This window comes from Rissa tridactyla, chromosome 8 (assembly GCF_028500815.1).
Source record: "Rissa tridactyla isolate bRisTri1 chromosome 8, bRisTri1.patW.cur.20221130, whole genome shotgun sequence".
In the NCBI taxonomy this organism is placed as follows: domain Eukaryota; kingdom Metazoa; phylum Chordata; class Aves; order Charadriiformes; family Laridae; genus Rissa; species Rissa tridactyla.
The window spans coordinates 12,460,289-12,487,192 of record NC_071473.1 but is presented as its reverse complement, the minus strand read 5'-3'; the positions used below and the strand labels follow the sequence as shown (position 1 = coordinate 12,487,192).

Below are 26,904 nucleotides of genomic sequence, written 5' to 3'. Positions count from 1 at the left end.
GCCCAAGTCCTGAGCTGGGTGGTGTCCTGATGGTGTTGATGATAATGCTTAATGCTTGCGTGTGGTGATGATGAGCAATCCAAAATGTTAAGCGAAGTATCAGCAGCTAGATTTCTGTGTTTGGAGGAAATGCGCTTGAAGAGGTGAAGGAAAGGGTTAATTTGAGTAAATAGCAAAGAGCGATTAAAATAGTACTTGAAGATTGAGTGAAGAATAAATTGAAGCTTACCGGTAAACTGAATGAATTGCTGAGTATAGAACAGGAAACTCTTAAATACAGGAAGGAAAATATGTGAGCAAATGGAAAAGGAAACCAACTATCTCAGTTATGTGGATTGTTGAAGACCAATGATGAACTAATCAGAGTAGTGAAAGACAAAGACATAGCTGGTATTAAAATCATTGAGATGGCCAGAGAATTATTCTCATTATAGGTGGTTTAAGATTATTTTAGTGTCTTATGATTCTGTAGGAAGCTAACTAAAGAGAGTTTTATGTTTTGCGTTTAACAAATAGATATGTCATACTTTTATGGCTTGTTTCATGTTAAAAAAATTAAAAGCAAGTTGGAAGTTTATACAGGTCTATTTTGATAGCAAAATTTTAGGTTTAATGGTAGTGTACAGGCTTTTTTTTTTTTTTCAAATTTAAAGCAAATTGTCTCTTTAAATGGCTTTCTGCAATGTTCAGTTGTAACTAACGAATGACTTTATTTGTACAGCGAAAAACTGAACGTGTTTTTTAAATCACTCCTATGGCTTGTTTAATGCAAGGAGCTTGCTGTAATCATTTTTTCTCCTCCACTGTATTTTGAGGCTTCCTTAGTGTAAATGTGGTGAGGACAGCAATGGTAGGAAAGGTTGCCAGAAAGGTTGTCTCTCTTCTTTTCCAAGGAAATTACAAGCATAATTAAGAGCTAAATGCAGGCGAGTTATGTTAAATAATCTGGTTTTGTCTTAAGATCCCGAGCAAACTATCAATTTTATTTTCACCTGCTCTTCTTTTTCTGTATTTTTGAGTAACAAAATTATCAATTGTGATTAAACATAGCTCTCCTGGATCTTCCTGTTCACCCTTCCACTGAAGTTGTTATGGGTTTTGGACACAGCTCTGCAGCTACAGCCCAACACCTTCCATTTAGATTTTATGATCAGTCACGACGTGGTAGCAGTGATCCTACGGTGCAACGCTCTGTTTTTGCATCTGTTGACAAAGTTCCAGGTGAGATTAGCATTCATTATCAGGCAAGTTTTTCTTTGTGTCTGCAAAAGCTGAACCGTGATTTGTATAAGCAACAAAAAGCTTACTATGGTAATGTTTCTGAACACAAAACCCCAGGATGAGGCTTATGGAAAAACTTACTCCTAGAGAAACAATTAATACCTGGGTGTGTATTCCAGGTTTGTTGTGAGCAATACATCCATGGCGGTTTCTCCAAATACACTAGAAGCGTCTTAATACTTTGCCTTCCTTTACAAATGGGAGTCATGTTTCGTATACTCAGTATTTATGCAACACATTTGTCAGTTGTGCATAGTTCCTCCTTTAATTTGGTTATGATAATTTTCTTGCCAGTTTATAAAAATAGCTGGAATGCTGTGCACTGCCTTGTTTACCTTGAAGCTAGTGAGACTACTCCTAAAACATTATCTTGGAATTGGCATTAAAGGAATGATTCTAAATCAATGAGCTCTTTGCTCTTTTGTCTCCTTATTGTCTATTTCACAAATTGAATTCTCCGCAGAGGTTTTTTTCTGGGTGGTGAACTTTTCTCCTTTTGGATTGAGTCATTTTAAAGTTGAATCTCATACTGCTTGAAAGTACTTAATTTTGCTGTATTATACAAAAAGATGCAATCTTGTTTACCACTAGCTGCCAATCATTTCACAAAACTCAGCATTTCTCTTGAAATGTTACTTGGTGATCAGAGAATCATAGGGTTGGAAGGGACCTCTGGAGATCATCTAGTCCAACCCCCTGACAGAGCAGGGTCACCCAGAGCAGGTTGCACAGGAACGCGTCCAGGCGGGTTTGGAATGTCTCCAGAGTTGGAGACGCCACCACCTCTCTGGGCAGCCTGTGCCAGGGCTCTGCCACCCTCAAAGGAAAGAAGTTCCTCCTCATGTTTAGGTGGATTCAAAATTCAAATGCCCTACTTAAGAAAGCATATGTTCTACTGCCTGAGGACGAAATTAAAGTTCAGCTTGCCCAGGTCCCGAGTCTGGGGAACAGAAATCGTTAAAGCATTTATATTGACAGTCGGGTTTTTCAAAAGACCTGTATGTTGTATGATGGTATTTCCTTATTTGACGTGACTTCCATGGAAAAGGCGTGTTTGAAAAGATGCCAGTGTTACTGTTTCAGAATTAGCCTTCTCTAAGAAGAGTGTGCTTGTATTCATAACAAGTGACTACATCTATTAATTATTTTTTTGGGGGTGGGGGGAGGGGAGGGATGTTTTGGCGGTGGTACAATATGATAGTTTGTTCAAACAACCACATACTTACTTTGAATTCCAGGAAATGGAAACTTCCACTGTATGCACATGCAAATCCAGGAGAAAAAGTATTTTGAAGCTTTTATTTGATACCAAGCATGAGAAACCAGGCACAGAACATGAAGTATTTTATGATATAATACAAGTGGATTAATATATTGATTTACATCTGATTACAAAATAAATATCAAATGCCTCTTCCTTCTTCCCTTATCTTCACTAATGAATGAATGAGGCTTCCTCGTTCTGAGTGATTTTCCTAGGAAATCTGTTTGTGGTTATCCCTTAATCAGACTTGGAGTGATTTTTACTTTCAAAGAAAGATTTTTGTGCCTTTAAAAAAATTATTGAACAAGTTGCAGTTAAATTACTAGCTTCATGTTCATGTTCCAGACCAGGCCAGATGGGGATCTGAGCAACCTGGTCAAGTGGGAGGTGTCCTTGCCCAGGGCAGGAGGGGCTCGGAACCAGATGGTCTTTAAGGTTCCTTCCAACCCAAACCATTCTATGTATTGATTTCTTAATGCTACAAGTTTAAGTGGTGTTTAAGAGTTCTGCAAAGCTCGTATAGTCTGTGAGAAAACCAATAACAGAAACAAGTTAATTTGATTATACTTGTAAGAAGCAAATTATGCTTTCCATTGGTGATGATGGGCTTTCACTTAAAGGAGAGCTATGTTTTTGGCAATATTTTAGAAAGATTAATCACTTTTTTTTTGGTAGGACCACCTCAGTGCTGTACATGCAATGTGGTTTTTAAGAAATTGACAAAGATATAAACGTTTTTAGCCCTCCTGCAAATTTCATTTTGTGGAGAATTTTAGTTCAATTATTGAATCAGTTCCCTAATCCCTCTTTTCAATTAATTTAGAATCTCCAAGAACACGTATTTCAGTCTGCTCTGGTTTGGTTTCTATAGTAGTGCATACATAGAGCTCTACATATTTCACTAGAGAGCATGCAGTTACCTTATTGTAGTCAAACTGTGCTTCACTTTGCTTTATTATTTCATGGTCCAAAATTATAATCTGTTGTGAAAGCACCTGTCTATCTTGTGGATGAGGGTGAAGGTTGTTGCAGCTTAAAACCAGATTTTGTGTGAGACGGGTGAAAAGTGACAAGAAAATATCAGACCATGCATCAGAACATCCCTGCTAATAGTTATAAAAAGTAAGGGTTATGCAAAAGCAGTCAGACAGTGTAGTCATCCCAGATGAGTGGCTTGATAAACTGGCAATTCTTATCAGAAATGAATAGAAGCAAAATCCTTTCCTTGATCAAATTTATCATCACGAAGTCATGACCATGAATATACTTCAGGGTCTATTTTAGGTTAACGGCCCTTGCCAGAATGTTAGAGCATTTTGGGGATAGTTTAGTTGGCTGGACTCTTCACCATCTTATCTAATAGCTAGGTATTCATATGATGCTTTTGAAGCACTCTTTATGTAAATAAAGAATTACATTGTTTTTGAAAGGAAGGAACAGGTTTGGTAGGTGTCTTGTGAACATAGGTTTTATGTTGAAAGTAAATAAATAATCACTTCCTCTCCAAACTCAAATATTAGTTTCAAATACCAGCTGCATACTGAGATTTATGTGCTTAGTGTGTCTTAAGGGATATCTTAACGACTTCCTGCAAAACATATGTCTAAATATTGTAACAAGTGTTGTCACTTTCCTAGGACAATATTTATTTTGGAAAGCAAAATAAATCAATAGATCTATCTAGCTATTTTCTCCTTTGTTACTACCTTAGTATATTATGATTATAATAATAGTTTTTAGGGGAAAGTTGGAAAAAACTTGTTAATATTAGCCATTGCAAGCAAAGCATAGCCATCTTAATTTTAAAATCTGAAGGAAGAAAAAAGTAGATTTTTTTAAAAAATAATATTAATGTGTTCTTAAAATGTGTATAACCTTTTGTAATTTAATTGCCTTCATCTACAGTAAGAAAACAGGTCCTTTTGATCAAAGTACTAATGGGGGATTTGACATTCACAGGTGATGAGCATCTGCACCTGTTAACTAATTCGAGGCTAGATTGCTCAGTGTGTTTGAATGTCATATACAAGTTGTTATGGAACTTTTTATAACTACACTTAGAAGAATAGAAAGAAATCATAATACAAACAAAAGATGTTGGGGTAATGAAGATATTGGTTTACAATGAGAGAACAGTTTCTGCTCTCTAGGCTAGGGTTTTACTTCTACTTCTCAGGCTTTTTTTTTATTTTTATTGTCTGTCTTGTCCTGTTCCTCTGCCACCACCACCCTTTCCCCTTCTCACCTTCAAATTTTGTTCTTAGGAGATCTTACAGTTCAGGCAGTCTTTTACATTAAATCATTATAAGACAGTAAGAAGACTCTTTCCAATTTAGGAGAAAGATTTGCATTAATTGCTTAAGAAAAAGGTCCTTTAAAGAAAAGCCAAGAAGCTGTTTCAGGTTTTGGCATGAAATTTTGCTGCCGTTATGTAAAACATGGCAAAATGATAACTGTTGATACATATTTTATGAAAGAAACACAGCCTAATGAAACATTGTGATTATGGAACTAAGATCTTCTTCAAGGAACTGGGAAGGTACATCTTTACAGTAATACCTTACTGAGTCTTAAATAGAAAGTTTTGCTGAAGCAGAGTCATGACTACTAGGAAGAAGGTACTTGTGTTTGTAACTAACTTCTGTCACAACTTAAGTCGTTAAGTAGTAAGAAAGGCACCTCTAGAACCTTTTGAGTGTTATTTTACTTCCCGTAGTGGTGATTAATTCTGCTCGCCTTTTCTTTGCAGATATTTCCTTGAAGGAGTTTCCTGGTTAGAATATTTGTTCTTGGTCAGTAGTTTCCCGGTTACAGTATTTTGAATTTCTCATCTAAATTACCTTCCTGTTGCACACTTAAAATCCTTCCTCTGCAGCGGTACTGGGAGAGAAAGTATGTTAAGATCATTTGCAAGCAAATGCGTCAGTGTAAAGACATGAATCCATGAGCACTGTTTTGCAGAACCTTTAGGCAGGCAATCTTGCTGAATCAGACCAGCTTTTCCTATGACAGTCACAGTAGACCGTGTTTATTTTTTCTGCTATTTTGATGAGGACGAAAGAGCTCTCCTCTCTTGAAATGCAAACCTTTTGTGGATATAGAATGTCTTGGATGGGTACAACTTTTTCCAGCACTGTAAGGGAAACAAAATATATTGATATAAGCACTATTCTACCAATGGCTTTAGTAACTGTTCCAAAACCAAGTTTCATTCACTTTAACAGATGACTTTGCCTCACTTCTGTGGTCACAAGTCCATTGATTATTCCTAGTTTCCCATGCTAACTGGTGTTTCAAAATATGAAGTATGTATGAGAAACCTAATGCACATTTGGTATATTAAAAACTATACGTATCAGTGGCCCTGAGTGCTATAAAAGTCTTTCATGTTTGAGGCAGTTTAGTTTGTGGTTAACTTTTTGCAGCCTATCAGGTGTCACTGTGTGTAAGCTCAGTTTAACTTATCTAAATGATTGTAGAAGATCAATCAGTTTGGTTTCTGAAATAAAATACATGGATTTATTTACATTTGTGGAATAATTAGTTGCTTACCAAACTATTTTGTTTTTAACTAAAATAGATGTCTCCTGCCATAGTAGTTATTTAATTCTTTCAAGTGTTCGTCTTGAACATAATGAGTAGTAACTGAAAATAAGAGAAAAGCTTGGTAAAAGTGGAATGTACCCATCTAAAACTATGATGCTAGTACTAACAGCTGTTCAGATAGCATTGTGTTTCTGCAAGTGGTTTGAGTCTAGTTCTTGAGTATAAGCATGGGAGGTAGATGGTAAGAGGTGGGGCCACAGATTAAGTCAGATTGTTAACAGAACAGGTGTTTGTTAACTTTTTTTTCTGTCGTCTTTGCTTGATCCACTCTGGCTTTTTCCCTTGTAACACAACCTGTCGGTATGTGGTGCTGCTAACAGCATTTTCCTGACTTGTCATGCCCATGTTTTAAAGCTTTCATATGCGTCTTCTAACAAGCCCATTTAAACTGAGTTTTGACTGGCCGCCTGCTGAATGGCACCAGCAAATTCCCCATACAGGAGACTCTGTGTAATGAGTGAATCATCCATCCAGTGCCATGGGAGATTCCCCATATAAAAGAATAAAGAATTGTGTGGTGCATTTGCTTTCTCTCATACCTGATTGTCAGATACTTTCCTTTTCAGTATTCACTATGCGGTGAAGACAGCAAGTAGTATGTTGTTAGGTGGTTCACAGCGCGTGTCGTGGCTACTTTCAATAATGCAGGGGACTGCCGATAAAAAGCAAACTTTTGCATTAATGCTTTCCCATGGGAGAGTGAGGAAGGCTGCCAAGCTGTGTACATCACCTGACATACAGCCCATATTGAAGATACTTTTTTTGCTGTAAGAAGTGCTTCAACTTCTGAAGAGCTGCCTGCTATCAAAACCTGAAGAGATGACTAAAAGCTTCCAAGTACTAGGAGGAATGTCTGCCAAAGGAAAGCCTTACTAATAGTATCGAGGAATTGCTGTAGGCATGTCATTGTGAGGAAGGTTGCTGAGAAAGTGAGAGATCAAAGAAGTATGAACAATGTAGTGGTACTTGTCTTCACTGGACTTGTGTGGAAAAGGCAGTTCATGAACTTCTCTTTCAGAGCATGTTGTAAATTCTAGCAGGCAATTCCATAGCATTTGAAGTAGATGCTAGACCTTTAAGGTTTTGATTATTCTGCATTTTTATAACACTGATGCGGTTCAAGATCAAACCACTGCCTTCTATAACAACAGAACTATGAAAACTGTATGTTAAAAATTCAGCTGAAAGATCAGAGCAAAGGGGAAAAATAACTGCTAATTGAAAGATACAGTAAAGGGCAACTTACTTGTTTTAATCTCATGGGAGATCTCATGTTCAAACAGTCTAGTCAAAAGTGAGTTAGCAGGTCATCCCAAAGACCAAAGGGTCTTCAACATATTAGGATCAACAGAATGTGTGAAAATAATTTCTGAAGTTTTTCAGAACTGGAGTATTTTCACTGCAAGTCTTGCTATTCCATGCTATGGATTTTGTGCCAAAGCAAACTTGTTGTCAAGCCCGGACCCTTTTATAATGCCACTGAACAACCTTTTTCTGATAGTCTGGCAGAGGGATGATGCAAGAGTTAAGTGCTCTGACTTTCTTGATCTGAAGTCTGCTGAAAGCCAGCACATGCTTACTTGCTTCTGTCCCAGCAATGGTAAACTCATTTTGTTGTGAAATGAAATTAGAAGCTTTGAAGACAGTCTTAACAATCGCTGGAAAACAGAAGATGTTTTAAACAACCAACAAAAACGTATTTTTCAGATATAATAGAACATGACTTATTAAGAAAAAGGAAAAAAATTGTTAAAGTAACATGCTTTTGAAACAAGTTGGTTTTTTGTTTTCTTTTGCTCCATGTTCCAGCTTCCCTTCTCAAGTACAAACTACATTCTTACAAAACTGGTGTTGTAAAGTGTTCTGATTCTTCCAAAGATACTTTCGTATTTCTGTTTATGTTGAGGTGAAATAATGGTCAAATGTTTGCCCTCACCATTTATAGTCTGTGAATGTCTGAAATTTAGTGTTAAATTTAGTTTAAAATTGTCACAAGTGAATTGTGTCAACCAGACACATTGCTAATAAGGCAATGTAAAAAATAAGGATGTTAATAAAGACTAGCTAGTTATGTCAAATAAGTTTTTTATGTAGTATCTGTTCTGTACAAATTTACCATACAATCATTCTCATCCATAAAAAAAAAATTTACTAATTGTTTACTTCTACTAAGTGTTCAGCATGTGTTTGCAATGGTATTGGACTTAAAGGAGACACTTTTGTGGGCACTTATTTTAGTAGTATATGACTGAATGGCAATGTAACACATTCACCAGAAACCTAAAGAATAAATTTGAGTTCTCTTTTGGCTCATAGCATGCTTCTGCACAAAATATTTTGCACAACATATATGGAGTAACTGTTGTTTACTTTCTGATTCATTGTAGTCTTATGCAATGAATGCTTATCTTGACTAAATCAGTGAAATTAAATATTGTGTAGTACATCATTCTCAGGTTATTCAGTTCCGAGATATTGGGTTTGAGAAACCAGGGATTTGAATTCCTTCCTTACGCTTCTTTTGCATACTTCTGATGGATTTCCCTGTGCTGCTGTTTCAATACTTTCTGAAATTGCATCTTGAAGGAGAAAGTACATGATTCGTATGTGAGGAGGGAAGGAACAAAAATGAGGAATTTTTTTTTTTTTTTTTTAAGGGACATCAAAGATGGGAGCAGGGGGGTTGCAGAGGAAGGAAAAAGAAATGAATGCAAGATTATGTTAGGAAAGAAGAGGATGCTACAATGTAAAGAATTTGAAGCAATAGTAGACTGAAAGCCAGAAGACATTTTAAAAGTGCCATCAGATGCTGTATAGACTGTTTGACTTGTGAGAAGGTGCATGAAATCCAATGCCAGCCTTAGATTTCATTGATAATTTTTTTTTGTTTGATTGATAAAATACAGCAGGCTTTCCACCCAAGAGGTTTTTTGTTCACTTTCAACTAACCATTTTCCTTATCATGTTAAGGTCTGTGATGCGTTAATTTATTGAATATACTAAAACCTGATGAGTTTTGACTTTTTGTGCAAGCTCTAAGTTTTAAAATGTTTTGAATCCCTTAACCTCTACTTGTTCATTGATCAGCATTTGTACATAGTATGTTTTCAGTAAGATGCATTCAGATTTTCAGGCTTCTGAGATGAAGGTGAGAGAGAGCGCATCCTCTGGGTCACTAGAGGAAATTAACACCGCTTTGATGCAACATTCGATCTTTCCCTTTCTCAATTTGTTCATGTGGGTTAACTTTTTCAAGCTGATTATTAACTTGTAAACTTCATTGTCCTGTTTTACAGGCTTTGCTGTAGCCCAGTGCATAAATCAGCACAATCCATCACCACTCTCATCACCATCACCTTCCAGTGGCAGTGGGAGTACGGGGCGCTGTGATTCAGTGACTGCAAGCTCAACATCCACTCCTTCTGCTGCACAGAGCCCATCAGGTATTAAATCACGATTTTCAGCCTATGCACCAAGGGGTGTAGAGTAGCTTATTGTAAAATTAAGTTACTATGTTATTGGTTAAATACAGAGTAGGGCTTTATGTTTTTAGATTGCTTGATCATTCAACTAAACCAGTTAAAGTAAATTATGGTGCAGACTTTAATGATCTCTTCAGCTTTCTGGAACTCTAATAAATACTTGGCATCTTTCAGCAGTGATTTTAAGTACTGGTGAAATAACGTCCTGCTTGTCTGATTTGTCTCCTAGCACATACAATTTATAATGTTGTTGATTGGTTGTTTGTTTGTTTTTTTTAAAGTGAAGTATTGCTTTGCATAAATTTGTAATGTAAACTGTTAGCCTTTCACTGTAATGGGTAAGTTGATCTCCACATGAAGCATCTTTTTTTGAACTGGGTAATGCTTACTTTTGTATGTTTATCTTATGTTAATTTTTAACAATAGGCCAAATATGAAATATTTGAAAATAGATATTTGGGAAGCTAATATTGTAAAGCTTTTGCAATAACACTCTCTGGCTGATCACCACGACATTTGAGGAGGCTGTTTCATGGGTGCAGAAGACGCTGCCATATAAATAGACTGACAGTGTAACTTTCACAAATGTAGCTACTACGTGTTTGTGTTGGTCAGTATGTTTAGTGGGTATGTTTATAGTGGGACACGTTGCATTAGAATGCCTTCATTCTTCCTTTTTTGTGTAGCATTTGTCAAGAATCTTGTAATGATTGTTCTGACTACAAATTCTGTGAGAGGTAGAAAGCCTCAAGCTGGAGACTGAACAAGAAGTAAATCTTAAAGGATGCATACTGAAATGCTTTCATGCTAGAGCTGACCTACTCTACCTCATTTTGGCTGCAAAACAGTAGAGGTGATGTGATTCTCAAGAGTTTTACAAACAGTCCCCTCATATTAACAGTCACTTCCAATGTTTATCACTCCTTGAAATGGTTGTTCTGGTTCCCCCTTTTAAGGCATACCATTTTGCCTTTATTTGGAAGTCTCGTATAGATATAAACTTGTTTGCAGTCCTACAGGAAATGATGCAATCTTTGTTAGGCATTTAGTGTTTTGTAGGTTTCACTGAACAGTGTCAGGAGATCAATGTACATTGTATGTCCAAAGTGACTATCCCTGCAAGAAATACTGCTGGAAAGGGTAAGCAAAGGCTGCTTATGAAGTTTATGAACAGTATATAAAGCATTCTAGCACCCAGACTCTAGATTACAAAGCATCTGTTACTGTGATAGACTAACATATAGTGAAAATATTCCTGCAATATATATAATTCCAGAATAAAATTTGGAATATATTTCTATATGCAGTCTATTAAAAACATTGGAAGGACCTCATGTTATTTTCTCAGTTGATGATTGCTGTTATCCAGTCTCTTGATGGCCTAGATAATGTGGTGATTACACAGAGAAGTGGTATCACTTGTCAAAAGTCTCAGTATGGATTGGCATGACAAGAGAACATTTGTTTGACTACATATTTCTCCTTAGCAGTGTAAAAGGACTCATATGTGATGTCCTTTGCTGTATTTGAAACCTCTTGGCAATAATGGCTAAGAGAAAACTGTGGTAAAGGAAATTAAAATAAAAAAAATGGAATTATTTTTGTTGCTGTAAGCAACATGCTAGTTCACAGAAACACCACGCAAGACTATATACTACATGTTTCAAACCGGAGTCTTTCAGGTGCATATAATCTGACTCCTATGAAAAAATGAGTAGATCCTGAGCACATAATTCCTCTTCTAGTGTAAAAAGATAGTGCTGTATTGAAGAATAATGAGACTGTGGTTAACAAAAGTAAAATCTGCTTACACAGTATGTTGGCATTTGTATAACATAAAATTCTGTTTATTTTTCCTCCAATTTAAAAAGGAGGCTCCTCATTGGTTTAAAAAAACAAAACAAAACAAAAAAATCCAAACTCTGCCCCTCCCCCCCCCCCAATAAAGGAAACACTACCACCACAAAAATAAACCAAAAAAACAACCCAAAAAACTGAGAAAAGTTTTGTTTTTTTTTTTAAATGCCTGGTATCTGTCTGTGATTTACCAGTTAGGTTGCATGAACTATCCACACTTAGTCTGACCTTCCTTGTGGCTTAATCACAAAGTATGTTCAAAATGCCACATGTCATGCAGGAAAACAGTCTTTGGGTGGGTTTGGAGTTTTTTGCACAGGATCTAGGTGCTCAGATTTAGGTGCTTCAGCAAATCTAGTTGTGAGGATACAATTCAGTGCCCTACCACTATTAGCATAGTAACCTTCAGCAAAGTCAGTGGAAATGAACATGAGAATCTGGTCAGCTGCTTCTGTCCCAAGTCAGCAGCTTGCAGTAACCTGCTGGACGGCTGACTTTTGAACTGGGTTTTGTTCTAACTCTACTTGGAGAGCAGTACAAAGAGGAAGACAGTGACTGTATGTGCACAAGCAGGTAATTCGGTGCAACAGCGCAACGAACAGTTGGTACTGAGGTGCGGGCATCTAACCTGCATGGGGCTTAGGGATTTTGCTGTGGATCATATTTACTCTGACCTTTAGGACCAAGCATCCCTGCCGTGTATGTCATTGTCTGAAGGACCAATTGGTAGTTTACTGCAAGTTTGTAATGAATGTTCTCATGAATGATCTCCCTTCTCTAGTATTTATATGTGATCGTGATCTATACGGGAAATTGTTGCCAGGAGCAGGACCGTGAAAGACATTATCTGTTTGGTATATCCAGATAGCTGCTCTGTAGGCTTCTGCATGAACAGAGGTACACTGCTGAAGTAAGTGATAGTGTCTTGACCACTGTCTGTGTTATATCAGGTCTTGCTGACCGTTCGGCTGAGTTACAGAAACAATTGTTGGTATTCACCCGCTTCAATGTAAAACCATGTGGATTTTCCCTTAACCTGTTGAGGACTATTGAAACTGAAGTGCCTTACTCTGCTGTGAAGCAGAAGAGGAGGCTTACATAATGTGAAGTGTCTCCTTCAAGGAGGAAGTAACAAGTAGCTGATGAACAGGAAGCTGTTACCAAGATCTGGTTTATGCCCCAAGGCAACGCTCAAATGCTGCCACTGTCTGTCACGTTTGAATCTCCCTTCTCATTTTCTGTTCCATTTTGAGCACACTTTACATGAGCGCACATATGTGCTCTCTGTCCCTCACTCCTCCTCTGCTCCCCTGTTTGTTCTGGCAACTGCTCAGGTTGTTGTCCATGAAGAACATGCTAAGTTGCTCAGGAACTGCAGTCAAGAAGGACAGATAAGTTCAAGGAGGAATGTACGTGGCCTTCAACAAAACTACCTCAACTACCTTCCTTAAGAGCAACATCTTAAACCACGACAGCTGTTTCTGCTGTGAAGTCGTGATTGTAGTGTCCTAAGCCACTGTCTATTGACAGATTTAAACTGTTCAGAGACTGATATATTTGAGATGGTACTTGTAATATTCACAGTTATTTCAGGAAATAAGATCTGGAACATACGTTCTGACTTTTACCTTAAATAGTGACAGGTGAGAACAAAATAAGGACAAATTGCATAATTGTTAATTGAGAGAAAACAATGTAACAAGGTAGAGTATATATTAACAGTTAAACAGTAAAAGAGCTTTCAAAAATGTATCACAGGAAAAAAAAAATTTGGTGTTTTGTAAAAACGCTTTACTTGCTATCACTCCTACCCGCATCAAACAATCACACGGTATCTTACATAAAATCATATGACTGTTGTGCGTGTTTCAGTCCATTGTAAGAGAACAATAGTTGCATTAACTGCTTTGTCATGAGTAGAATAAACTCTTATGATTCCTGAGTTTATCAGCTATCCTACCTAATAATTGTCACAATACTTCATGGCACAGGTGTTTGTAAAGCCTAGCAGCTCCCCCATTTGCAGTATTTGGGAATTAAACTTCCATTTGCAGTATTTGGGAATTAAACTTATCCCTTTACAAGATCTCTGCACCTTAAAATTGAAAAAGCAGAAGTCATCCCTTTAAAGAAAGGAGAATCCTTAGTGAGACAGAAAAAGCAGTATCAGGTTCTGCAAATGCTGCTATCAGGTTGGGGTTTTTTCTTTGTATTTACATGATTTATTTTTTTTTAATTAACATGTCCATTTGAAGTGTTGCTATGCATAAGATAAAAATGTTCTCTTGCTAGGCAGATTTTAGTCATCAGGCTTCTGAGCTTAGAATACAGTCTCCTCTTGGGTACACTTGCTGGAACCATGCACTTCTTTAAAGCACTTATTTTTATATATGCCAAGGATTAAGATAAAGAAGCTCTCTTACTGTAAGTTAGCAGTTTTCCAGAATTATGTATTTTGCAATTGACTTCAATATTTAAGAAAATTGTTTACATTGGAGCAATGGACATTGAGGACTTCAGAAGGCATTGATCTTCTATGCCACATGTTGCATGGTAAAAAGTCTAAAATAAGTATACAAAGAGCTGTCCCTTGTTGTAGAGAAAATACTGGATTCCAGTCTAAAATAAAACTTGTATATTCCAAGGACAGGATGATTAATCAAGCATGGTGAGCCTGTAAGAGCAGTGCCTGCCATCTTACTCTCTGTCCCTGTCTCTTCCCTCTATAATCAGTAATGTAAACGTGGTTTGGTCTCTTCTGTTCTATGATGCCAGTAATTTTCTAACTAGTTGAGGAAGCACATTTGTTTCTAGAAAGTTTCGTTTCTAGAAACTTTCTATGCACCAAGCATCAACATCTGAACTGCTGCTATCTTTTAAAACACTCTGGCTTTTTTATAAACCAAATCTAAGACTGCAGTTTCATATCATAGAATAGTAGGGCTGAATGGTCTGAAGTATTGTCACCTGCACGGTAGTGCGTCCCTTCTGATTTCCACTAGCCATAAATTATAATAATTCTGTGTCACCGGAATTTGTGATAAGTAGCTTCTCTCAAGATTTCTAAAGCATGTCAGTAGATTGTAATGCAAATAAATGCCTGCCAGTCCCTCCTCAGTGTAGGTGCTGTCGATATTGCCAGCCATAGCTCAAACCGTATTATGAATGTTTCCAGATGGGTAAGGAAAAAATAAATTCAGTTAAATTCACTTATTTCTAAAGAATGAATACTTCCAGCTTCAGAAGTACTTCCGAAACTTACAAGACTCTTGGTGTGGTGTCAAATTGTATTCGAGATACCAGCAGTTATGGATGTGTCCTTGTCACTTATTCTTGTTGCAACTCTAACATTTATCCTTTGTCTTCATTCCAGTTTCCCTTCCTTGTTTCATTGTTAAAGCCTTCGTATGATATATCGCTGTGTTTTCCTCTAGTAAGGTCTGGCAGGAAAGGACGTCGGCGGGTGTTTAGTCTGTCGGAGGCTGACAGTCACGGTGGACACTGGGTTTAGGTCTTCAAGCAGCAGCTGCAACAGAAACTCGCGCAATATCAATTCAGGCAGGTTCCTCCATAAGCTTTCAAAAGCCCTTAACAGTTAATAGAACGTACTTCGTTTCCATGCTGACAGTAATGACAGTGAGGTAGGAAACTGAAGAAAGCATCATAATTATTTGTCTCTACTGTTTTTTGGGGAGAATTGTAAAGCAATAATTAGCTGAATAATTCTGAAAGCCTTATCTGCAGTTTCTCCCATGTTTCTTGGCTCTCTTGCCAAAGGTGGAAATTCTGCTATCAAGACTCCAGCTTCAAAGCAGCTATGTCTTCATTTGCACAGGGGCAGCCATGGCTGTAGTGGAATTTAGTAAGCACAGGCTCCTGAATGGACAGTAACACAGGTATTTGGCTAGCAGCAAGAAATCTATTTATAACTCTGGTAAAATGGACAAGCATTCAGCATAAGATTGTCCTTGGACTGTGATGGCACAAGCTTAATATTTCTATGATCATCAAACTCAGGCAGATGGCATTATGGACTGTTTAATTGCCTGAGGAGGTGAGGAGGGGAAGCAGATGCAAAAAAGATGGAAATACACTTCAGACTACCTTCTTCTTTACATAACATGTTTTAACTTGTATCTAATTAATTTCTTTTCTTTTTTTTTTTACTATCATGGCATGAAGACATTTTACTCTCTTAATATTATATAAACATCCTTTTTCATCTTTATAGATTTACTTTGCTTCTTTTCTTTGCTTCTTTTTAAAGTCCTGTTATTTATATTTTGTTATCCTTTCATAGTATGTTGCTGTACAGATGGGGAAACTTCTCTGTAGATGATATTCTTTCTTTCCTTTTCCTGTTCTTTTCTGTCATCTTTCACTAATAATCCTCTTTAACATAAGTTAATATGTTAAAGTTAGTTGAGTGATTTGGTTTGGATTTTTTTTTGCTGTAATGATAATCTTAGGAGCATTAGGGAAGTGCTGAAAAATGAGTAAGGTTCCTTATGCCATTACAACCAGAGCAAGCTAATAATACCCAAAAACGTGTAAAGTGACACCCCGTTTTCAAACCTTGTTTGGTACTTAAATTTGGGGGTATGTGAGGGGCGTTTGTTAGAACTAAATTTTAGCATCACAACTATTTTAAGAAACTGACTTCACTCTCCCTGGTTTTGTTGCAGATCTGGCTTATATTTTTTGCCATAATGCTCTTGCTTACATACATGGGGGTTGGGGAGAGGTAAATAAAAATGCTGTTTTCCCATATTAGAGGATAACTTTTTGATATTTAAGAGTAGAGCATATCTTAGTGACTGGTGATTTTATTCAGGTAGAAATTACAATTATTTTTGCTCTTTCTATCTAAATGTCAAACTGGAACCAAGTGTTAGGATTTTGAGTTTTTTTGAAAGCCAGGTAGTACTTTTATGTGCAATATAGACACAAGTTCCAGATAATGGGTAGAGTACTTAATCTCTAAACGTACGGGTGCCTTGAACTCTTTTGAATCAAGAGCTTGGTACCTATCTGGATTTTGGAGACAGACATTCTTGTAATGATATATTTATCTACCTGGATCCTTCTTTGAATTGAGCATGACTTCAAAAGGCTTTGAAATTTTGAGCCTCAAAAATTTTCTCATTAGTAATTATTGTCCTGAAACCATGTACTCAATTAACTGGGAGGTGTTATATGTGAAAACTTTTTACATCAAAATAAGGGTCTGATTTTTCATTGTAATGCCTCTTGTAATATACCAAGTTTTCATTCCAAGACGCCAGACCTCTGTATTCTATTTTCTATTAAGTTTCCTTCTGCTGTAGTCTAGGATGCTTTTCCTCTATCCTTATACCCAAAAGATATGAGAGATGATCACGCTTAAAAACTTAATGAACACAAGCTTATAGTTGCAGTTCCAAGCGAAGTATACATCTCAACTAGCCTGTGGGTTTGAGAGCTTGGCCACAAAGATGTAAGTACTGCTCTCATAGCCATAGTTTCTAGCTGTGACCTGAAGAGTCAGATTTTTAGTTAAGTATAGTCCAGAAGGAATAATATACTCCAGAAGAGTGAGAGCTGTTGACCTTTGCTTGACAACGTTAAAAATTCTCCCTCCCCTGCCCCTTTGTGTGCTGGTATTTGCTTCCTGCCCCTGCGGGGACTAGTGGCAGTTTCCGAATACCTAGTCATTTTGGCAGAAATGCCATGCTGGGTAACAGAAAGCTGTAACAGAAGTGAAGCTCTGACAGTGACTAATGAAATATTGGCAGCAGAGGGAAGAGACTTCTATCAACAGTAAATAAAAGCAGGAGGGAAGCACAGAAGAGCTCCAATTTTGTATTCTTTGTAAATACTGTAGCTGAAATACTGGACAGAATATATTGGGCTTACATTTTTCTTGATATTTTTACCTTTTTTCTGAATGTTTTTTCAGACTTTTGGATAGAAAATTTGGACTTGTTGATTCCAGATACTTTTTTTTTTTTTGGGAGGCTTTTTTCAAATACTTTCTTTTTCTTTGTGGCATTAAGACGGGAGTCACTTTAGCATTAATTTAGATCCTATGTGGAAGGATTTGGGGACAATACAGCATTGCAAAAGAACATGTCTGTCTGTCATGGTTTCAGTAAATGAAAGTATTGTGAAAATATATTGATATTTTGTTGGGAGTGGGGGAGGAATGATTTAAGAAATGAACTGCAGGATAAGAAGTGAAATAGCAGAACTGCAATAGAAATGTGCTGTATATAACATTCCTGAGCAGAATACCATTGATTGATAATATTTTATTTACCAGAATATCTCAGGTTTCTGAATCCTGAATTTTGGTGAATATTCATAATATAATTAAGATAAAAAATAATCTTGGCAAAGAACGTTTTGATACTCTTTTAAGATTTTATAAATTCAGAATGTAAAATCACTGCAAAGAGGCTCACTGTTTTGTGCATACCAGACCACAAAAGTATTTATCTTGGAATTCAGAGAAAAGAGGCTTTATTTCGATGTTTTTAGCAGCTCGTTTTCCATGCAAGTCTTCCATCATATCCTCTGTTATCAATCATTACATTCTCACTAAAGCTTCTTGACAGCTAAAAAGAAGAATCTGCAGAGTTACTTTGAATCTGTCCTTATTTTTCAAAAATAACCAGTGATGTCCTTTTTATTAAGGAGACTTTTTTACAATCTATGAATTTTGGTTTTAGTAAACCAAGAAGCTTTAGCCACCAAGTCAGCAAAAAGTAAAATTGAGTGGTTTTCTGAAGTGAGAATACACCATTGTTGGGGTTATCTTACCAGAAAGATAAAAAACCCAATAATCTTACTGCTATCCCACTGATACCTTACTGATATCCATTCCATTCTCAGCTTTGTTTTTCTCTTTTTTTGGCATTATGTTCGTGCTTTCTTTTCTTTTACAGGATTAATTGGAATCATATTGAAACTGAAATATTTTAAGGTCACTGTATATTAAAACCAGAACCTAATTCTTAGTTTCTGTATTCACTACATTGCCTTGTAGTCTTTTCTGCAGATGCCTGTACACTTGAACACATGCTGTTTCTTACAAGAACTCTAAAAATGGTCTGTCTTGAAGCTGGATACCGGTTACTTTAATGGCATCTATTACCCTAGTCTGAAAAGAAAAAAACCAAAACCCTGACTTTTCTGGGCATATCTGCTCATTAATCTAAGGCTGTATTCCTCATCCCCTACATTCACTATCCATCGGGGCCAGATGACCAGTTTACTTAATAGTTAGCTAGGATTTTAAGGGAGAAAAGGACAGTAGAAATAGCTGTTAATGTTTGGGTTTTTTCATTGTGTGGGAAGGTGTAGCGGCATATCATTTTTCTGTGGTATGTGATGCTTATTCCCAGTTTTATCTATGTTGCGTGCTCTGTGCTTAGGAGCACAAAAAAGTAATATAACATGAGCAGGCCTATTTTGCAGCACCTTTCGGTTGCAGTAAGCACATTATTTTCCTTTCTGTTCTTCTATAGTTCTGCTTTCTGTGGTTGAGGTGTCACTTAAATGTGAATCTGGAGAATGAAAAGAGAGAACGACTTCCAAATTTTTGTTAAGAAGCGAGCCACCTCTTGGGAAAAATAGTTATATACAGGGGTGGGATTTTTGGGGGGGTTTTTTGGGTTTTGGTTTTTTTTGGTTTTATTCTAAAGAGCTTCCTGGTGTGGTGTGGCTATTCATTTTAGTCTATACTAAATACTGGAGAGGCTTTCTTATTCTTCCCCTCAATTTCCTCTCTCTAGGAATATTTCTGATGTTGCTGCATATTCTGATACTAAATGTGTAAAACTTTCTGGTTCCTAATTTGAAGAGATTCCTGCTGACATTTTGTGTTATTCCCTCATAATATTTTCGTTTATTTCTAATTACTAAAAAGTGAATGTGTAAACGTAGTGCTTCACAAAACTGCATTTTCCACCCATTTATTCTTAAATATTCATAAGTAATTATACTGTCAGGCTTCATGTACATACGAAGTTGAATATTGATTGTTTCTTGGTGTTTTCTTTTATTAGATGATGCTTCAGCTCCAGAGCAGCCTCAGATGACCGTTTCTGGTCAGACGATGTTGACTGATGAAACTCTCTCAGCTGTCTCAAAGTCTAGCAAGAACGCTGTAAAAAACAGTGACATAGAAACAGCAAACCTGTCTCCTAGCCTGATTCCTGCACAGCAGCCCACAATATCATTAATAATAGATGATAATACAGATGCATTAAGTGTAGAGTCACTTACACTAGTGCCACCAGTTGATCCACACAGCATTCGAACATTCAGCTGCATTTCTCCGTCCTCTTTGCAATCTGAAGTTGAAGTTTGCAAGGTAAAAGAGGTAGAGGAGGAATGTTCTGACTAAAGCCAGCCTGCAGACTGTGATAAACAGTGAAGCCAATGCAACCAAATTCTTTGTTGTTTTTTTAATTTGTGAGTGTGGATGTTTCTTGAAGCCTGAGAGGCCATCTGGTCTGCAAGAAGAGGCCCACTGATGAAAGAGAATGTGGGAAGCTTTTAGAGTAAACATCAGATGCTCAACGTATTTAAACTGGAGAAGAAAAAACAAAACCCAAATAAAAAAAACCCTGCAACTTTTTAATCTGGACTGGTTGTTTCCTAACAATTTCTGTTGTACAAGAACATGAAAGTATTTCAAAGCACCTACATTCTTTCTATTTTAGAGTTCTGGCTGCAGGAACTAAGTTAGTTGTAGAAGGTCTAGAGTTTTATGGCAAAGTGAAGAACTTTTTGGATACCTGGCTTCAGGATATTGTATCGTTACTTCTCTGAAACTGGAGACGTACCATTGACTGGAAAAAATTATATATTGTAGTACAGAGATAACACTTCCGTTTGAGACATGGTGTGTTTTCTAGTTTTGGGAGGGGTTTTGATTTTTTTTTGGTTCTTTTTTCTTTTTTTTTCTTTCTTTTTCTTTTTTTTTTTTTTAAATCCTGATCTCATTCATCTTTTGGAGGTCTGCATGATACCAGCAGGCTTGGCCACTTCCAGTGTTGTCTTCGTAGGACTCCAGACTTGTGTGCAAAGCAAGATATGTATCAAACAAATTCTTAAAAGGTAAAAGCCTGAAATTTAGTGACAAATGCTTATTCAAATTTACATAAGGGATTTTTGACACTACTTTAGCCTTTGCTTAACCAGCTACAGAGGAATGTGAAATATTTTAAGAGATTGCTATAGCTTGTTTGTTTGCTTCTGACAGTCAAATTGCTACACCTCTGAGGAATGATATCCTTTCCACTGAAGGACAACTTCTAGAAGCAGGTGGAAGCAGTTTTACTCTAAAGAGGTTTTGTAAACTTTTCATCTTCATGTAGGAAGAAGGTCACCACATCTAACTGATAATTCCTTCGCAAGTCTGAAACTCAAAAGGAAAGTTATTGTGTGTTTTTTTTCCTATCTGGGATAGTATCCCAGTTAAACACCACCATTATGTAAAAGTGATTCTGAGTCTATGCTTGCCTTACTTTGCTTCCTAGATCCTGATACCAAGTTGACAGAAAGTAGTGCAAAAGTGTTGATTAAAGTTTGGAATGTTCTTTGTTGATTTGATATGTAATTTAGCGTGAATGGAATTCAAGATTTCTCAAATTTCCATGTGCGTTAATTTAAATTAATAGTAAAATGAGTAGTTTGTCATTATTGGTCTGCTCATAACATTGAGTGCTTTCTGGCTCTCAAATATTGAAGACTACTATTTACGTTACTTGGTATTATGATTTCAGTCATCAGTACAATCTGCTTCCTCATTCTGCCTCTACTAACATTGATTTCCTATCAAGTAGGTGAATCTGAAAACTTCTTACCTACTTCCCAGTCTCTTATTGTACCTATTCCTGGCTGTCAGATGGAATACTTGAAGTGATTTTAAATGTAATATTTATATATGAGGTTGACTAGTCCACAAGTATAACTTTGCTTGCTTTTTCCATCTTTTCCTTCACATAACTTAATCTTTGTAAAATATGTACACAAGGTGTCTGCTATTGAATGGCAGCATTTTTTTTCTTCCCTTATTAGCTTTTGCATACAGTTTTGTTGATTTCTGGTTTTCTGTGACTTCTACTTTGTCTCAAATTGAATTAACCAATATTCTGACCATTCCAGAGTGGCCCAAACTCTAAAAGAATTCTGAGAGTTAGCTGCTGCTATAGATGTGGCATGAGAATTTGGCATTGTTGAAGTAAGAGCCTACCTTTTTTTTTTTGGTCATATGCTTAGGGTGAGTTTACACTGCAGTCACCATTGTAGCTAATGCATGTGTACCTGAACAAGCCCAGACATCAGTAGCAGTTTGGACACAAAGACCACATAAATTGTTATTAGCTGAACTGATTCCAGAACTAGACTTCCTCTAGTATGTTGCAGCATTACACTGTAGCCCCAGTAATGTTCTGAAGATCATTATTAAAAATGATGCCTTACTGAACTTGAAAGCATTTTATGTTAGCTGTTAACCTTAGCTCTTAACCTAGACAAAATGCCACTGTGCCGGCTGAGTTCCCTTAAGTAGAATTAATTTTAGACAGGAAAACCTTGATCTTTATTTAATTTCAAATTCAGTTCTAGCACGATTAAGACCATGCAGAAGGAGTCTTTTTAATGGGTGTGCATAACTCACCCTTGAGCCATATCACACAAGAAAAGGCACAAAGGGAACGCAAGCTGACTTTGTGCTTTTGATTGCCTTTGAGTGACTTTTAAATCTCATGACCAGTTGTCTACTGAGAGCTTCACAGGAAATGACTGAGATAGATCCTATTATTAGCAAAATAGAAGACTAGGTCTACTGTCTAGTCCTCTGCTGCAGAGCACTGCTGGTCAAGGGGTGGTAAGATGGGACATCTTTTAGCAGTTCTATCAAAAGCTCTCTGCAAAGATGGAATTACACTAGGAAAGCTCTGTCTGCACCAGCTCTACCAATGTTGTGTTAGATAAATGCTACAACTGGTACAGACCAACCTAAATCTCCTAAATTGCCAGAGAAGCAATTGATTTTTGACTTGTTTGCTTCTAATATTAGGACATATGCGTATACAATTTGACTGTGCTTCATGCTTCAGAATGTAAAAGCTCTGAAGACGCTGAAGTAATCTGTCATCAGCAGCCTTTTATCTCTGTAAGTACAGTGTTACTCATTTACAATTCCTTGAAGAGTATCATGTCTATCTCTCCCTTATCAGAAAAACTCAAGGGCTGTTTCCTTATCCCCCTTTCACTGTAAAAAGGAAACTCAACCAAGAAAGCATTAGCACATCAGCCACAAATGTATTTTTTTTCTAAACAAAAGTTGATTTGCGTCAGTGTAACATCACCCTTTTTAACCAAATCCAAATACCAAGTTGCAAATGAGAGCAGCAGCTGAACAACTGACCATTCAAAAGGTTCACTATTTCAGTGTAATACTGCAGAGGGGAGGTACAATCAATCTAAAGTAAATATAGCAATGTTCCAGAGCAAAATGTCAAAATTTTGGAGATGCTAAATTCTCAGTGTTTGTTTGTAGAAGCTATGCCTATCTTCAGCCATATTCTGTGAACTTAAAATAGTTCTATTATTCTCTTCCTTTTGAGAAGAGAAGCCAAAGAAGCCAAGGCATACTGAATGTAAACTTTGCTATTTTATGGCCTATGTGTCTCATTTTATCAAATTTTACGAAGATATTACTTGTTTAACAAAACTATGTGTGGCCATCGCTGTTAGGTTCATTGCCTCTTGCTGGTCCCCTTTGCTTTTCTGTCATCCAGTGTACACCAATGAACAAGACTCAGGCTTTTCATTTGTGAAGAGAGTAATGGCAGCATACACTTGGAAATTTGGTAAAAAAGGGGAGGGAGGAAACAGCAGTGCCCAATTCTAACATCTGCTTCACCACAGAAGTAATGCTTGCAGTGTAAACCTGGTGTGCAAAAATTACTTATTTTGCAGAAATTCTTTGATTTAGAAAGAAACCAAAGGTTAAGCTTCCTGCCATTCATTTTACAAGCTGTGTGGATTAAACCAAATTAATTAGAAATGTGGTCACATATATTAATACTAAAAGCTCTATTATTTTGTGTGTGAAGTCATGAATTATATACAATATAAGGACAGAGCTCATTTGTATTCTCCACTGCTAATTCATGATAAAGTAAAATTCTGACTTCTCTTCCTTAAATTAAGCTGAGTTTTAGAAAAGATATAAAATTACACCTGTTAAAGAAGCTTCCCAACGTTCTTCGCTTTACGACACAGTTGGAATTTTCCTTGAAGTCACTTGTTGAGGAAAAATTGGGAATATCTTCCAGAATTCATTTAATCTTTTGCAATATTATTGCTAAAGGACAGGTATGTGACATTTAAAAACTCTTCTTCCATATCCAGAATTTAAAATTCAAATCTAGGTCAGTATTCAGAGTTTAAGTCAGTGTCCAGTGATTCATATGAACCCTTTGCCGAATAAACACAATATAGCGGGGAATAATGTTCCTTTATGATTTTTGAAGTATTCTTGTGTGTAGAATTTTTAAACTGATGGTTAAAATAGTTTGTTTATAGCAAAATCAGCAATCTTTAGGATTGAAATTGCTGTGAAATATTTTTTTTCTAGTTAAGCAGTAAGAGGAGTGACTGTAATTTCACTGCAAATGGCCTGGCGTGATTACTTTAAGCAGTCTAGGAATCAAATAATTGCCCTGCAATTGAGTGTCATTTTACTAGTAGTACGTTAAACTTAAAACTGTACACTTGAAGACCTAGGTAAGCTATCAGGCAAGCTGGTCAAACTGTATGTATAATTTTGAAGCCACTTCATAAAAGTAAACACTTGAATCACATGGTGCTGTCGGTGCTCTGGTGTAATGAGTCACTCTTTTCGCCACACTCGTTATAGGTAAATAACTACAGAATAGCCTAATGAATAGTTTCACTAGCCTGCATGTAGTTACTCTTCAAAAAAAACCCACCGTGCTAAACATTCTGATGTGGTCTTCACTAACCAGCTAAAGTTAAATGGGGAGTTGCTTTTAAGAACATTGCAGAGGCAGCTGTTGTCTAGGAAACTGAGTGCTTTAGTCCTATAGTTGAATCTAAAATTTGCAAAGAGACATCAGATGGGGGCATCAGTGGGGTCTAGCTGTTTTGCCTCAAAGATAATGAGTCTTCTTGATGAGTCTTGTACTTATTTTCAGGCAACCTAATGTTACGTGGTGTTGAAAATTCTCCTAACTGTTCCTGTCATTCTTCTTGAAAGAGTTTTTTGGTACGTCGCTGTTTAACCATCACTGGCCTGCCCTAGGTGTAACTAACCTGGGCACTGTGCTTCTGTTATCTAGAAGTCTTTGGAGTGGTTCTCCTGTGCTTGCCTGCTGTGTTGCACTGACCTTTCCCAACATTTGCAGCATGAATGAGAAACAAATATAGTAACTCTTACTGTCTCCTATTGGCTTCTGAAAAGCAGATGGTGATCCAAGCAGGGCTTGCTAGGGTGGGATGTTTTTAGGGGGTGGGGGGTTGAAGTGCTTGGGGTTTTTTTTCTGCTGCTTGGGATTTTTTGAGCAGCAACAAAGACATGGGAGATGCAGTTCTGGACTGAGTCTCAAACAGAAGGTTCTTTCATATGGAAATGTATTTTTCTATTACATTTGTACAGAATTTTGCCTATTTTGATCTCCCAAAATTTTTAGATTTGCGCATTGCTCAGATTTGATTTCTTTTGCAAGGTGTCATAAAGTATGTATTTTATGTTTGTTAATGTATTATAAATGTAAAGCTAAATTTTGCTTGTCTAATAAACGTGCACTGTGGCGGTATCTGGTTTATTGTTTTGCTAACTTGAATTCATTGGTTCTTAATATTAAAAGGAAAAAATTGAGTCATTGTTGTGACTGTCCTGTTAGCATAAATAAATGTGTGGGTGCATTTATTTAAAAACATAACTAAAAAGGGCTTAAGAAGCAGGTAATGACTAAGAATATTTGTTGATGACAAAAGTTAAGAGTTAAATAATGTTCAGACTAGTATATAGTGTTCCCAGGATTCTTTTAAGATCATAATCTTAAAATAGATGGGATTTTTTTTTTTTCATGGGTACTCATACTAAACAGAGTTTAAGACATAGTAATTGCAGCCCGATAGCTTAAGTATATATGAGGAGATGAGAAGGTCTAAGGCTTTGTGTTTGGGTGTATTTAAGGACTAACCATGGCAGAAACATTTGTAATGAACATGAAGATAATTTCGAAAACGACTGAGGATAGATTCAAGTGCGTGAATTTATAGGTTATTAGAATTTCTTAGGAGCTTTGTTTTGCCCAGTGATAGCACTGAATAATACATTATTACAACTCTAGGGAACCTGCTGTTAGCATTTTAAACTTTAGGGGATAACTTCAGGCATCTCCACTTGTGAATGGGTGGGTTGATATTTTTGTTGCAAACTTTTTACTTCTTTTTGGGCTGTTTTGTAAGTTTGATTGTTTTAAGTGAAAAGAGGGGCAAATGTATTTTTCTAGGAGAATTAATGTACCTGGGATTTAAACACTACATAAAGCATTTAATGAACATGAAGGACTGTCCTCCTATGAAATATATTTCAATAAAGTTGTGTCTGAAATGTACTTCATTTGAGGGAAAAAAAAAAAGTCCTGAACATGCACTTACATTACATGGAAAAAAGCCCAAACACGGGGTGATTTGAATTCTGAAATGTCTTTTTACAGGCAATAAGTATTATTTAATGTAAGTTATGTTAGATATTTGGAGTAAGTGTGACTATATCTTATGTTAATTTAAAGAAAAATGTAAATAAGTGTCTGGGAAGGGAGTGAAATTGGAAAATATTGGTGTATGTTTCTGAAATCCAGATTTCTATAGCTGAATCTGTATTTGCTGGTATTAATCATGTGTCATGGCTATTGAAAACCTGGACAAGAATGAACAATAGACCTTTCTTTGTAAATGGAGCTTGGCAATAAAAGTGGTGTTACTAAGAAAACTTCCTTCCCTTTCATGTTCTGTTACTGGATTTGATGCACAAGGACATTCAATAATAGGGAAATGCAAATTTTGCAGAAGCTTGCTTTTGTTAAGAAGAATGGTGTGCATATGTGAATGTCAGGCATTTTAATCTTTAAGCTGAAAACTGAAATAGCCAAGGTACTGTTGCACTGTGTATGCAGGAAAGACATAGCATGAGAGAGAGAGCAGAAAAGGAGCCTGTAGAGGTGATGGAAAGCAGATGAGACCAAGGGTTAAGAGTGGCTGGGTAACATTTAAAATGTCTGTGAACCACTTTGAAAGTGCCTGTCATGTGTGATTTCTTCCCCAAATATATCCTTGCACCCCCTGCCTCTTTCTCTGGTGCATGTTGCCAGTTAAGTATATGGA

The 26,904-nt window shown here is 36.7% G+C and overlaps 1 protein-coding gene across 4 annotated transcripts in view; it reads left to right on the top strand.

Moving 5' to 3' along the window:
- Window positions 1-26,512, top strand: part of CLEC16A (C-type lectin domain containing 16A) — an 80,306-nt gene extending 53,794 nt beyond the window's left edge. Inside the window, exons 21-24 of one of the 4 annotated variants that reach the window (XM_054212061.1) lie at window positions 1,051-1,221; window positions 9,448-9,594; window positions 14,929-15,048; window positions 19,539-26,512. In XM_054212061.1, the coding sequence (XP_054068036.1) occupies window positions 1,051-1,221; window positions 9,448-9,594; window positions 14,929-15,048; window positions 19,539-19,879 (779 nt within the window). In that variant the 3' untranslated portion in view covers window positions 19,880-26,512. The other 3 variants (XM_054212064.1, XM_054212063.1, XM_054212065.1) reach the window with 3 other exon arrangements.
- Window positions 26,513-26,904: the final 392 nt, after the last annotated feature.